The 14,872-nt window shown below is 44.7% G+C and overlaps 1 protein-coding gene across 1 annotated transcript in view; it reads left to right on the top strand.

The window, feature by feature from the left end:
- Window positions 1-14,426, top strand: part of PLCD3 (phospholipase C delta 3) — a 92,196-nt gene extending 77,770 nt beyond the window's left edge. Inside the window, exons 14-15 of the mRNA XM_077252639.1 lie at window positions 12,353-12,502; window positions 13,606-14,426. Coding sequence (XP_077108754.1) covers window positions 12,353-12,502; window positions 13,606-13,694 — 239 coding nt within the window. The 3' untranslated portion in view covers window positions 13,695-14,426. The remainder of the gene's footprint in view (window positions 1-12,352; window positions 12,503-13,605) is intronic.
- The last annotated feature ends 446 nt before the right edge of the window (window positions 14,427-14,872 follow it).

The raw sequence follows: 14,872 nt of genomic DNA, 5'->3' as shown, positions 1-14,872 counted from the left end.
ACAAGCAACATGTAGCCCAACATTGTTTAACTGAAAACCGGCTCCTGGGAAAATATGGAGAAATGGTCAGAACACTGGTTCCATGACCAAATGCCACGTTCTTAGTGTTCCTGGAATGAATTATGCCACCCCACCACATAATCCCAGGTGTTGGACCCGTGTGAAGTTCATTCATGAAGCATCTTGATGAGGTTGTCAGCATGGTTTCTTCAGTTTCCAACAATGGCGCATAGCAATAAATTCTGTAAAGCAAGTGAAGTTAGACATCACATACTAAGTCTTATGTGTCAATGTCTACGCAAACCATCAGAAAGCATTTGCACAGCATTGGGCAACAAGCCAGATGTCCAGTTACAGATCCTCCATTGACCTCTCACCACTGCTCTCAAAAACTATCATGGTGCAGAGCAAGATGGCAATAGAGGCTGGAATGATGAGATGAATCCTGCTTTTATCTTGGATGTAACAATAACTGTAGATTGGTCTGGAGACCACGTGGGCAAAGCCATGAAGAGCCTTTTTTAATGAGGGAACACGAAAGTATCACTGGAGCCATTTTGCAACACAACAATATCAGACTACAATGATTGTACTATCAACAGCCAGCATGGCCTAAAAGTGCCACCATGGTCTGTAGCGTTTCCGGATTTGTCAACCATTGATGATAGCAGAGGCATCATTGGTTGGCAATTGCAAAAGCAGTTGCCAGCAGCAGATCTTGATTTGTGTGCTCAAGTGCATTCAGCGTGGCAGAGCATTCCTCAGATAATCGTGGGCAGCACGGTGGCTTAGTGGTTAGTCGTTAGCACTAAGTCCTTGGAGTCCTGGGTTCAAATCCCACCCAGGACAACATCTGCAAAGAGTTTGTATGTTCTCTCCGTGTTTGTGTGGGTTTCCTCCGGGTACTCCGGTTTCCTCCCACATTCCAAAGACATACTGATAGGGAATTTAGATTGTGAGCCCCATTGGGGGCAGCGATGATAATGTCTGTAAAGTGCTGCGGAATATGTTAGCGCTATATAAAAATAAAGATTATTATTATTAATCTCATTGATAGCAGCCAAGGCGAGTATTTATTTTTTTTAAATTCGTTTATTAACCAGAAAGTGAAAATACACAATATACATACTTGTGTTCATTAGCATTACAGTCAATATGGAACATGTACATTGTATATATAATTAAAAATCACAATTTGTACTCAACATATCTTTTACTCCATTTAAACCGTACAAACCCAATATGGAGTCATGAAAAATTACAGTAATTGAACCAAAACTACAACTATATCCTACTACTTTTCTGCCGTTTAACAATAAGCTCACATCCTCCTTTGCCTGACATCTAAAGAAATTTGACACTTTGCACTAACGCAATTAACCATAAGTCTATAAAGTGAGGTGAGAGGAGTTCCATTCGCTCCAAATTTTCTCAAATTTATTTGGACATCCTCTGTTTTGATATAGCGTACGTTCATATGGAATGACCGAATTTACCAACTCAACCCAGGCTCTGAGGGAGGGGCATGAACCCCCCATCCACCGCATTGCCACCATCTTCCTTGCCAAAAAGAGTGACTCCCGTAAAAAAATCTTAACATGATGACCCCAAGTCTCCTCGCCCCATACCCCAAATAGACAAATTAATGGTTCAAGAGGAATAGGAGATAGGACTATGGAGGAAAGTAGTGATGTCACCGCCCTGCAATATTGAAGGATAATAGGACAACTCCACATCATGTGGATAAAATCTGCGTCTGGTGAATGACAGCGCATGCATTCCGAAGAGTGAAGGCGACCCATCTTAAAAAGCCGTATGGGAGTCAAATACGATTGATATATTATATATAATTGTGTCATTTTATTATTGACCGACGGGGATACTGTAAGTGGAGACTCTAAAATTTCCTCCCATTCTTCTTCTTGTACATCAGGGATGAGTCTCTCCCACCTCCCTTTGATAAGTCCCATAATTGATCCTGTCCCCGCCGACAACATATAGGTATATAAGGAAGAAATAAGGCCCTGGGGTCCCTGGGATTTGAGGATTCCTATCGGAGGTAGAGACGAAATTGTGCGGCCCATGTCCACCCCCCTCATATATGACTGGAAAGCTGATCTTAATTGTAGGTAACGAAAAAATTGGGATCTTGGAATATCGTACTTAGACTGCAATTGCTCAAAGGACACAAAGGTTCCCTGATTATGTAAATCCCCCACCGAGGTAACACCATGCATCACCCAAAAATCAGTGGACGGGTGGTTTAGCAGCACCGGAAAATAGTTATTTTTCCACAAGGGCATTTCAGCAATAATATTTGTAAATCCCACAACCTTTTTAATTTGTCTCCAGACCAATCGTGCCAATCGGAGCATGGGCAGTGGGTGAGAGGTACTCATTTTTTCTGATTCTAAAAAACTCACCAGACACTCCCCCTGAGCAGAATGAAGCAGATAATGTTCAGAGTTAGGGAGACCACCACCCGGCATTCACATGTCCAATGCTTTAGCCTGCCCAGCCAGGTAATATAGAAAAAAATCCGGTAATGCCGCTCCACCCCCCCGTTTAGGCCTCTGTAAAACAGACAGTCTAAGTTTGGGTCTAGATTTCCCCCATATAAAGGAGGTAGTTTGAGAATTTAAATTTGTAAAGAGGGACTTAGGTACTGGTACTGCACTGTGTTGAAGGCAATAATTAAGTTTCGGGAGTAAAATCATTTTTATTAGGTTAATACGGCCTGCAACAGATAGTGGGAGTTTGCTCCAAGATGCAAATTTGGATTTGACCAAGTCTAGTAATGGGTAGACATTGAGACGCAGATCAGAGTTATTATTTTGAGACATATAGATACCCAAGTATTTGAAATTGGATACGACAGGTAGTAAGGACAGAGTTTCAAGATTTGGCATTGGGGCACAAGAGAGGGGCAATAGAGCAGATTTGTCCGTTTATATATAGGCCGGAGTATTTACTAAAGACATCTATGGTAGCAACCACTTTTGGTAGTGTTTCCTCAGCCTTGTCCATAAATATCACCATATCGTCGGCATATAGGCCGATGGTGTCCACCCGACCCGCTATATCTATGCCCTTGATATCAGGGGAGGATCTCATACGTATTGCCAGTGCCTCTATTGCAAGAGCAAAAAGAGCCGGCGAGAGGGGGCACCCTTGGCGAGTTCCCCTAGATAGTGAGAGGGACTTAGAGATGGAACCATTTATGATTATGCGCCCCTTAGGTTTCATATATAATACATTGATCCACCTTAGAAACTTATCTCCAAAGCCATACTTCTGTAAACACGCTGACAAAAAGGGCCATTCAAGAGAATCAAAGGCCTTAGCCGCATCCAAGGATGCTAATGCCCAACTGTTATCCGACACCAAAGAGCTATATTGAATTATTGATTGAACTCGCCTGATGTTAACAGAGGTATTTTTTCCCGGCATAGAGCCAGTCTGATCTGGATGAATAAGATCTAGAATTATGGAATTTAATCTAATGGCCAGGATTTTAGTGAAGATTTTATAATAAATAATCTAAACATTGCGGAACACCGAAGCCACTCTTGGAGTTATACAATGACTCATAATAGTCATAAAAACAGTGAAGTATTCTTTCTGTTGTGGATATCAATAGACCGTCTGGCGCACGAATCTGCAGTATTGTATTAGACGTATTATGTTGACGCACCAGATGGGAAATCAAACTGGTAAATTTCTAGCCTAACTCAAAAGATGACTGACGTGCGAAGAATAGCTTACGCTTAGACTTGGTGTCCGTGTGCTGAGTATACAGTCTCTGTGAGGTCAACCACTCAATTCTATTACCACTAGTTTGGCTAGATATATATGCGGCCTCTGCATCTTTCAGTCTCTGTTCCACCTCATCATCCTCTCTCAAAGTCACTCTCTTTATATATGAAATTGTGGAAGACAAACATCCTCTCAAGTATGCCTTGAGAGTATCCCAGAGTAAATTGACATTCTGGGGTTCTGGGTGGGACGAGATGAAACATTTCAACTGGTCCACTGTTCTGTCATTATGATCCATTAGTTTTAACCAAAAGGGGTTCAGTTTCCAGACCACACCACTCCTTGGTTGCCCAAATTTGAGTTTAAGTATAATTGGGCTATGGTCTGATATCCCCCTATTACCATGTTCCACACTATCCACCCACGTCGCCAACCCGCTGGAGCTAAATATGTAGTCTATGCGAGACAGAGACTGTTTAGTAGATGAGTGGTAAGTATACCCTTTCACTCCAGGGTGACGCATTCGCCACAGGTCCAACCATCCAATGCCCTCCATAAATGATGCCAGCTGGGTCGAGACCAAAGAGGGGGGCTCCCCAGATCTCTCATCATCCAGTCTCAATCTATCAAGGCTATTATCCATAACTAAATTAAAATCTCCCATACAAATGACTTGTGCGTCTGGATAGTTTAAAGCAAAGCCCATCGCCATCTGGAGGACTGACATATTAGCCGGGGGAGGGTTGTAAACACAAAATTACATATTCGTTAGAATTAATTAGCGCATGCACAAAAACAAACCGGCCTTCAGAATCTCTTCGGCCCTCTCTAGCCTCCCATCTGACATCTCTATGTATTAATAATGATACTCCTCTCGAGTAGCTAGTGTGGAAAGCGTGTATATACCATTGTACCCATGGTTTATGCACACATCGGGCTGTATCTCTGGTCAGGTGTGTCTCTACCAAGGCTACTATATGAGGGTGGTGGCGTCTGATCTGCGAAAAGACCTTAATTTTCTTTCGGGGGGACTTAATACCTCGTACATTCCATGTCATGCATACTATTTCAGATCCCTTGTTTACTTATCCAGATATGATATGCGTCGTTACTCAGGCAAAGGTCAAAGGTGGCACATAGAAAACAAGAACATCGTCTGCGGCAGTTTCTACTTAAATAACAAAGAAAACCAATAGGAAAGGAAAAGTTAAACAAGAACCAAACAGTATAGGAGCAACGTCCTGTGCGCTCCTGTTATCAAGAAAGTAAGGGGATACCCTTGCTGGATTCAGCGTCCGGTATTGTTGATAATCTGGACATTTCCTGAGAGAGCTTCACATTTAGTAATCAGAAGAATTTACTTGACTAGATGCATTTAGGATTCCTTTGCACAAGACGCCCCATGAGATCGTAGCCATTCAGCTACCTCCACTGGATTCGTGAAGAACACAGAAGAACCTTTATGAACAACTCGGAGTCGGGCCGGGTAAATCATTGAGTAGATGATGTTTCTGTCTCTGAGTGGTTTCTTGATCTCCATAAATCTGGCCCTTTGCTTCTGGAGTTCCATGGAAAAATCCGGAAAGATCAAGACCACAGCATTATTAAACTTAATGGGGCTTTTTTGCCGCGCCAATCGCAAAATCGCATCTCTGTCCTTGCAGTTAAGAATCCGTGCCAGAAAAGGTCTAGGTGGGGCCCCGGGTGGGAGAGGCCTTGTGGGTACTCGATGGGCTCTTTCCACAGCGAACGTTGAAGAAAAATGATAATTACTTACGGGTAATTTGATTTTCCAGATCCATGACAGCACCGGTACATGAGATGGTCCCGCCCCCAAGAACAGGAAACCTGCATAGGAGATAAAAGATGGGGGCGGCACCTCTCTCCTCAGTTTGGTTTCCTGTTCTTGCGGGGAACCTGCGGTGCTGCATGGGGAGAGGTCTCCCTTGCTTTGCCGGTCTCTGACCGAGGTCCGCGGTGGGAGCAGCGGTGGCGGCGTGTGCACAGAGAATGTAAGGTAACCGCTATGTTAGTTTTAGGCATATAAAAAATTATATTTAACTCTAAGACTATTTATCTATTGTTATGTTAAGTGGTTATTACCCCATCTTTCATTTGTGTCTCTTTTTTTTTTTTTTTTTTTTTTAGATTTTTTTTTTTTTTTTTGTGAATCACACACCATCACCAAGATAGGGCGGGAACTAGAGCGGTGCTGTCATGGATCTGGAAAATCAAATTACCCGTAAGTAATTATCATTTTTTCCCTTCCCCATGACAGCACCGGTACATGAGAGGAAGAAATAGAAAGAACCTCTAGGGTGGGACAACAGCAGATAGTACTTTCCTACCAAAGGCAAGATCTGATAGCCCCAGATTCAATCTATAATGGCGGAAGAAAGTAGAGGGAGAAGACCATACTGCTGCATTACAGATTTGCTCTATCGATGCATTTGCCCTCTCTGCCCAAGATGTGGAAATAGCCCTCGTAGAGTGGGCCGTAACACCAGGTGGAGGGACCTGTCCCGAAGAGGAATAGGAAAGTGATATAGCCATACGGAGCCAACGTGCAATAGTCGATTTTGTGGCCTTTTTTCCCCTGTTTGCCCCCTGAAAGGAGACAAAAAGGGCTGTAGACTGTCGCCATGGTTTTGTCACTTCTATATATTGAAGAAGGCAACGTCTGACGTCCAAGCAATGGAAGGTTTCCTCTCCCTGGGATTTTGGATTGGCACAGAATGAAGGCAAGATTATCTCCTGGTCCCTGTGAAATTTCGAGTTGACCTTAGGTAAGAAGGCCGGATCAGATTTTATAATTACCCTATCCTCCAGAATTTCAGTATACGGAGGGTCAATAGATATAGCCTGAAGCTCACTAATGCGTCTGGCTGAGGTAAGGGCAATCAGGAGAACTGTTTTTAGAGTTAGCGCTTTTTCCGATATGGAGGAAAGAGGCTCGAAGGGAGAGGAGGTCAAGGCGTTTAAAACTAAATTTAAATCCCAGGGAGCGACCTTTGGACGAGGTTTGAATGGTCTGGCTGTAAAGGAGGCCCGAATGAACCTACACACCCAGGGGTGATCAGCCAATTTTTGGTCAAACAAGGCGCTAAGCGCCGAAACTTGCACTTTTAGAGTGCTGGTAGATAATCCCCTCTCCAGACCCTTTTGGAGAAACTCTAGGATTTCAGATATAGGGATCTTCTGAACGGTATCAGTTATCCCTCGGCCTGAGAATTCTAAAAATTTTCCCCATACCTTTTGGTATTTATCAGTTGTGACTTTTTTTTTTTTCTACTGGACAGTAGAGTAGTAATTAACGGATCCGAGAACCCCTTTGCTAGCAGAAGTCCCCTCTCAAGTTCCAAGCAGTGAGGTGTAGGCTGTGAACCTGAGGATGTGTCACCGGACCCTGGTGCAGAAGGTCTGGGACCTCTGGAAGTATCCACGGGTCCGAGATGGACATACGTCTGAGCCAAGTGAACCAAGCTCTCTTTGGCCAGAAGGGTGCGATTAAGATTATGCGTGATTTCTCTTCTCGAAACTTCTTCAGGACTGTAGGGATCAATGGGATCGGGGGAAACGCATAGGCTAGTTGGAATTTCCATTGGTGTAGTAACGCATCTACTCCTTCCGGGTTCTCTTTCGGGTTTAGAGAGTAGAACCTTTTTACTTTTCGATTCTGCCTTGTGGAAAAAAGATCCACTTGAGGAAGCCCCCAGACTGCACAGATTTCTCCAAATATTCTTTGATTTAGCGACCACTCGCCCTGGTGCAGGACGTGACGACTCAGAAAATCTGCGACAAAGTTTTCCGACCCCTTTAAGTGTGTACTTGTGAGGGATAAAAGGTGGTTTTCGGCCCAAAGAAATAATCTTCCTGCTTCTACCATTAGGGAACTTGATCTGGTTCCTCCCTGTCGATTTATATACGACACCGTTGTGCTGTTGTCGGACAATACTACTAAATGTTTTCCTTTGAGGTCTTCTTCTGATTGAAGAATTGCTTGCCTTACTGCTGTCAATTCCCTCAGGTTTGAGGAGGCTGATTGCATCTGTGGATCCCATAGACCCTGTAGGATCCGATCTGATAGGTGTGCTCCCCAACCTAACGGGCTCGCATCCGTGGTCAGTACCACCGGATTCTGGATTGACCATGGGACCCCTTTTTTTTAGATTCCCGGAATCTAGCCACCAGCTTAGAGAGTCCCGGACATGTTGTGACAATACGATTTTTCGGTTTAGATTGTAGGGTATTCTTGTTTGTTCTGACAGGATCTCCCACTGTAGGTCTCTTGAATGAAGTTGTGCCCATTGGACTGCCGGAATTGTTGCAGTAAGCATGCCTAGGAGAGACATGGCTTCCCTCACCGAGACGTATTGGGCCACCTGTATTTGTGTTATTCTTTGTTTTATGACCTCGATTTTCCTGTCTGGAAGGATACAGATCTGTTTGATTGAATTTAATTGGATCCCCAGGAACTCCTGTATCTGGGCCGGAATCAATCTTGATTTTTTTAAGTTTATTATCCACCCTAGTTTGGTTAGTAGCTCTCGTACTGTCGTAACTGCTTTTATGCAATCTTCTTGATTGTCTGCTATCAAGAGGAAATCGTCTAAATAGGGCACTAGCAGAATGTTTTCTCTCCTTACGAAGGATGCTACTTCCGAAATTATTTTTGTAAAAATACGAGGAGCTACCGATACCCCAAAGGGGAGACATTGGTATTGTAGATGGGTGTAGACCTGCCACAACCAACCTCAGGAATTGTTGATGCTCTCTGCTGATTGGCACATGATAATAGGCATCGGTAAGGTCTATCACTGCCATATAACATCCTGGATACAGCAGTTTTACCGCCGTTCTCAGAGTCTCCATTTTGAATTTTTCTACTCGGATGAATTTGTTTAATTCTTTTAGATTGAAAATAGTTCTTAAAGATCCATCCGGTTTTGGAGTGAGGAAAAGGGTGCTGTAAAATCCCCTTCCTATTTCCTGTGAAGGTACTCTTACCAGGACTTTTTTGTCTAGAAGAAGACGAACTTCTTTTTCGAGAACTAACTGGTTCTTTTTGGCCACACGAGTAACTTTTATTCGGTGGGGAGGAAGGGAGATGAAATTTAATCGTAGACCGTCTGATAACAAGTTGATTATCCATTGGGACGGCTGTAAGGTTACCCACTGATGGACAAAAAACCGTAACCTTCCTCCCACCTGGAATATGGCGTCATTGTTTAGGATCTGGTTTTGGGGGTTTATTGAAAAGAAAACCTCTTTCTCTTTTCTCACCCCAGGGTTTCCCCCGTGTGGTTCTATCCGTTGGGCGGCCTCGGCCCCTACCTGATCCTCGAAAGGACCGACGGTTGTCATACCAACGTCGTCTAAAGAAGGGAGGTGGAGGGAAGTGTTTTTTCTTGTCCGCCGCTTTTTCTAAAATCTCATCTAAAGCGCTGCCGAATAGATATTGACCCTCACAGGGGACTGCACAGAGCTTCACTTTGGATTGGAAATCAGCATTCCAGTTCTTTAACCATAACGCCCTTCTTCCTGAATTTGAAAGGGCACTAGCCCGGGCAGCAAACTGCACAGAATCAATGGCAGCGTCCGCCAGGAATCCCGCTGCATTTTGAAGTGGAGGGATGACTTCTAGAAGTCTGTCTCTTGGACATTTGTTTTTTATTTGGTCGCTAAGTTCCTCCAGCCATTTAACCATGGCACGGGCAGTACAAGTAGCCGCTACTCCAGGTTTAAACGCCCAAGTTGAGGCCTCCCAGGTTGATTTTAGAAAGGCATCCGCTTTTTTATCTAGGGGGTCTTTTAGGGCCCCCATGTCCTCGAAGGGAAGTGCTATGCCCCTGGAGGTACTTGCGATAGCCGCGTCCAACTTAGGCGCCTTTTCCCATTTCTCGCAAATTTCCTCACTAAAGGGATATTTACGTTTTAAGGCCTGGGGAACTGAAATCTTTTTATTCGGTTTTTTCCATTCTTTTTTAATGAGATTTAGAATGTTATCATGAAACGGGAAAACTTTTCGTTTCTTATCCTCCAAATTACTGAACATAGAGTCCTGAACTGTTTGCTTCTCTTTTGGCGTCTCAACCCCCAGGGTGGACCTGACCAGTTTTAGCAACTTCCCCACATCTTCTGATAACACATAAGGCCGGCCACACTCTTCATCTGAAGAGTCCAGGTCCGAACCCTCGTCGGGCGGAAGCTCACCCAGTTCACCCTCGGATTCTACGTCAGATGCCTGGGCAGACGTAGGGAATGGGTTTACGGAGCTCTGCAATCCATGATGTTTTAACTGCTCCTTTACAGTGCTTTGTACTTCTAACAATATCTTTTATATTCTGAAGCAAAGATGAAGACTCTTCAGACACAGTTTTTTCTATGCATGAGCGGCACATACGCTTTTCATACGTTTTGGGGAGGCTTCTATCACAGAGTGCACATACTTTATGCTTTTGTTTAGAGGTGACTTTTTTTCCCTGCATATATACAAAAAACACAGTGTCACTGACATGTTTTTTGCCTTACAAAGGCACTCACCCACCGGACCCTTAGTACCACGACAGGCTGTGGGATTTCAGCTGGGATCGTCGATTCCTTCAGATCTGCCATCCTGCAGGAGACTGTTCCCAGCGCCTGCTTGCCGCCTTGCACTTTTAAATATGGCGGGCAGGAAGCGGTGTGTGCGCCTCTGAACTTTCTCCCCCCCGGGGAGTGTCAGCACACCGCTTCTTCAGCGTGTAGCGTCACTTCCGGTTCAATCCCGGAAGTTCCCCCATTCAGTCGGCGCCAGCGTCGTGATGGGTACGCTCACTTTTCTCCCTCGGCCCAGCCTCCGGCCAGGAGCGGACGCCGGGGAGTCCCCAGTGGGAAAGACGCATCTGCAGCTCCAGGTATGGAGGCGACGCGCACACGCCGCCACCGCTGCTCCCACCGCGGACCTCGGTCAGAGACCGGCAAAGCAAGGGAGACCTCTCCCCATGCAGCACCGCAGGTTCCCCGCAAGAACAGGAAACCAAACTGAGGAGAGAGGTGCCGCCCCCATCTTTTATCTCCTATGCAGGTTTCCTGTTCTTGGGGGCGGGACCATCTCATGTACCGGTGCTGTCATGGGGAAGGGAAAAATTCATCACCCAGAGAAGACTTGAGCCATCCCTCAAAAAATGTCTCAGGCTGTTGACCCTCTGTACGTTCTGGCAAACCAATAATACAAATATTATTCCGACGCAATCTATCCTCTAGATCATCCGACTTTTTGCTTCCAGGCATTTATAGAGCCAGCTACTTTTGTCAGCTTGGCTTCCATGGGTGAAATGGTATTTTCTACACGGGATACCCTCGTCTCCATTTCCGTAATACGTCCCTTCATAGTTTGCATATCTTGACGGAGGCGCCCCACCTCAATATGTACATCTTCGATTTTTTCGGTGAGGGACGTTCTGGTTAGGGAGATAGCTTGCATTAATTGGTCAGACGCTTGTTTAAGCGTTAATTCTTCCTGTTCGCCTCCCTCGGCGCCATCAGAGAGACGATTTTTACGTTGCACCGGAGAGGGGTTATTTCTAAGGGTTTCGTGTATTATCAGAGGGGTCAACTCTGGCAAATTCTTTTAATTTATCAGCTGCTCCCGAGCCCTTGGAACGTTGCATGATTAACAAGGTCAGAGTCACAAATTGTATAGACACAGCAGGGCTATGGCAGAGTGGTGTCTGCAGTGAACCGAGAGGTTATAAATATGGCAGTCTCAGGGTTCCACTAAGGTGCTGTGCACCAGGGAGGACTCACCGTGCCCGCAGTGGTAGCTGCCAGGAGGGGGGGATCCAGGGGCCCTCCAAAAGTAATTGCACCAATAGGCAGTGTGTCTTATTGAAAATATGTGGGGCGCTGGGCTCAATGTTTCAGAGCACACGCCACGCGTCCCCTCAGTATGTCCAGGATATTGTTCACTCGCCCATACAGTGCAGCAGAGATAAAGAAGATGGCGCCGCGTCTCCACCTGCTGGAGCGCGCGCTCATAAGGTAACAGCCACTTCACACAGGCACTGTCTCCACACAGGTCTCCCATGCTCCCTTCACACCGCAGACTCACGGCACCTACCGCAGGCACCGGTAACCGCCCAGGAGTCAGAGCAAAGTCCGGTCTCTAGCGGTGAGCTGCACCGCGCTTTCCAGCAAAGTGCGCTCCACTGAAAATGGCTGCCTCCTCACTATGAGTCCGTTCCGAGGTCCTCCGTCCCCAGAGCCTCCCGGTCACAGAGGTTTCCCCACAGGGTCCAGGAGGGTCGCCGGTAATCAGGGGGGTCCAGCGGTAGCGAATATATCGCTTTGTTTGAGGGTCTTGAGTGCCGGATAATATAAGGATTCAGGAGCTCTCTCAATGTACGTCCTCTCTCCTTCGCTACATAGCCACGCCCCCCCAAGGCGAGTATTTCTGCACATGGCGCTCATGTTTAATACTGAAATTGAGGTTTTAAAAATGGTTTCCATTTTTTCATAATTTGATTGTTTACTTCATAAAACATGATAGACATGTTAACGAAAAACCCTCTTAAAATGAATAAATACATACACAAAATAATGTGACTCTTAACAGGGTTTAACCCAATGTGGGGCGAGACACTACAGCTGGAGGTGCTGTGCCCAGAATTGGCTCTCGTCAGATTTGTGGTTGAAGATTATGACAAAACGTCTAGTAATGACTTTGTGGGACAATTCACGCTGCCATTCACCGGCTTGAAGCAAGGTAAGCAGCAGAGGAACTGATGTATGAAATATGGGGGAAGGTCTCAAGTATTGGAGCAGTAATGAAAGTGCTCCTGACAAATGTCTATTTTGTCTAATAGGTTAGATGGATAATAGGAAGAATAGTGTAATAGGGGAGCATCATATAAAGGCCTGGGATAGTAAAGCAGACAAATAGGGTTATTGAGCAAAATATGGAATATATGGTCAGTTTTGTAAAAAAAAAAAACAAAACCCAAAAAAGCCCCCATGGATTGTATCTGGTATTGCGGCACAGCTCCACACCGAAGTAAGAGAGTCCCAAAGACCAGACGCCCATCACCTACTCTGTGGATAGGTGTTGAATTTTAATTCTGGGAACATCCCTTTAAAGGGAATCTGACAGCTGGATTTCACCCCCAATCTGTTTATATGCACATATAGATCTTTAAATAAGTCCAGCAATACCTCCTTTACATGATCAGTCCTTTCCTCCATTATCGAGAAATCAGCGTTTGAATATGCAAATGAGGCTGAAGAGCTATGGTAGATCTGAAGCTTCTGTCACTCCAGGTCTATTCCCCTCCCAGAGCCGCCTCAACCTGCATGACTGACAGCCTCTGTGCTATGTGACTTCACGCAAAGGAGCCATCAGTCAAGCAGGAGGCAAGTGCCGGAAATAGAGCTGGAGTGACATCTTTTAGATCTACCATAACTCTTCAGCTTCATTTGCATATTTATTAAACACTGATTTCTCAGTAACAGAGGATCGGACTGGCCCTGTAAAGGTATTGCTGGACTTGTCTTTGAAAGATCTACATGCTCAAATAGTTTGGGGGCAAAATTCTGCTGACATTCCTTTTTCAATTTTATAGCTGCCACTAGAGGGCACTTACAAGCCCATTGCATAGTGATATTACTGCGTACAATGGGGTAGGAAGCTCGCTCGCTCCCTCTACTGGTGGCAGTACATCATGTTTTTTATCTATATTAAAAAAGCCACACATACTACCATGGGTCAAAGGATGGATATTTTATGATGATAATCATAAGTGACAGCGTTATATGTAACAGTCCAGCATGCTAATAAAAGATTCATGATTTTTTCTTTCCTCTCAATCACAGGTTACCGTCATGTTCACCTATTTTCCAAAGATGGAGCCTCCCTATCCCCAGCTACCCTCTTCATACATGTACACATAGAAGACCCCTGAGCAGCTGGACAATGGACCATCTCCAATTAAACCTGGGCGGGGGATTGAGTTTGGACCCTCCTAATATCGCTATTAGTGGTTGCTGTTCTGTTTTCAGCTTCTTAAAGAAATCAGGTGCCATATTTACTATCTGCAGCCCGTGTTTGGTGCAGACCCTGTGCCTTCACCCTAGTGGGATCCCAAGACATTCCTACACCAGCGATACCTCCAATAAATAGAATGGATGCAGGGTACAAGATTCTCTAACCAGGGGCCATAAGAGGCAGCCTATGTACATGGGGAATACACAGTGTATGCAGGAGTGAGATCATATAGCATTTTCGATAAGTCACGTGACTATGGAAATTTCTCCATGTTTTATACCGACAAACATTTCAAGAACTGCAACATGCTGGAGTCCTGGTATGAGAACTGGCCATTATATTTGCACATATTGTGCATGTTCTCATATTTTAAGAAATATTTCCACAGTATACATTTTTTATCCACAGAGGAGTGCGAGTGGTGAGCGGTAACACATTCTCTTACTTTAACTGCTAAACATCTCCATTATTATGTCATTTTTGTGCCTTCCATTAGGCAGAAGGGGGCGCTAGTTAGCATTTAGAGCAAAAAAATATCACAAATACTTTACTGCATTTGTTACTCTTTGGAGCTATGTACACCGCACTCCCATGATGAGCAGTATGTATTCCATGATCAGTGCTACCGTCTAATAAATATTAATGTGTAGCTGATCACTTGTCACTGAGTAAATGATGGGGATTTGTAGCGTCTGGAACATGCAGCTGTTGTGAAACCACAACTCCCAGCACGCCCTGGAAGACTGGTTAACCCTTGACATATTTGGCCACGAGGTTGTTGAGTTCAGGAGAACCGCTTGAGTACATGAGCATGTGAACGCAGCCTAAAAGTGTGTGCACATGCAGAAAAAAAAAAAAAAAACTGCTGCAAATGATGTGTTGGCAGGAAAAACGCAGTATAAAATTGTTTTGACACTTTTTTTGCATGCATTTTTCCCATGTATTAGTATGGGGAAATCTGCAGGAAAAACACTGAAAGGGTATGTGCACACGCTGCAGATTTCCTGCGGATCTGCAGCAATTTTTTTCTGCACAGAAACGCTGCAGATACGCAAGTGATTTACAGTACAATGTAAATTAATGTCAAGAAAAAAA

This window comes from Ranitomeya variabilis, chromosome 4 (genome assembly GCF_051348905.1).
Source record: "Ranitomeya variabilis isolate aRanVar5 chromosome 4, aRanVar5.hap1, whole genome shotgun sequence".
Lineage (NCBI taxonomy): Eukaryota > Metazoa > Chordata > Amphibia > Anura > Dendrobatidae > Ranitomeya > Ranitomeya variabilis.
This window is presented reverse-complemented; position numbering and strand designations above follow the sequence as displayed.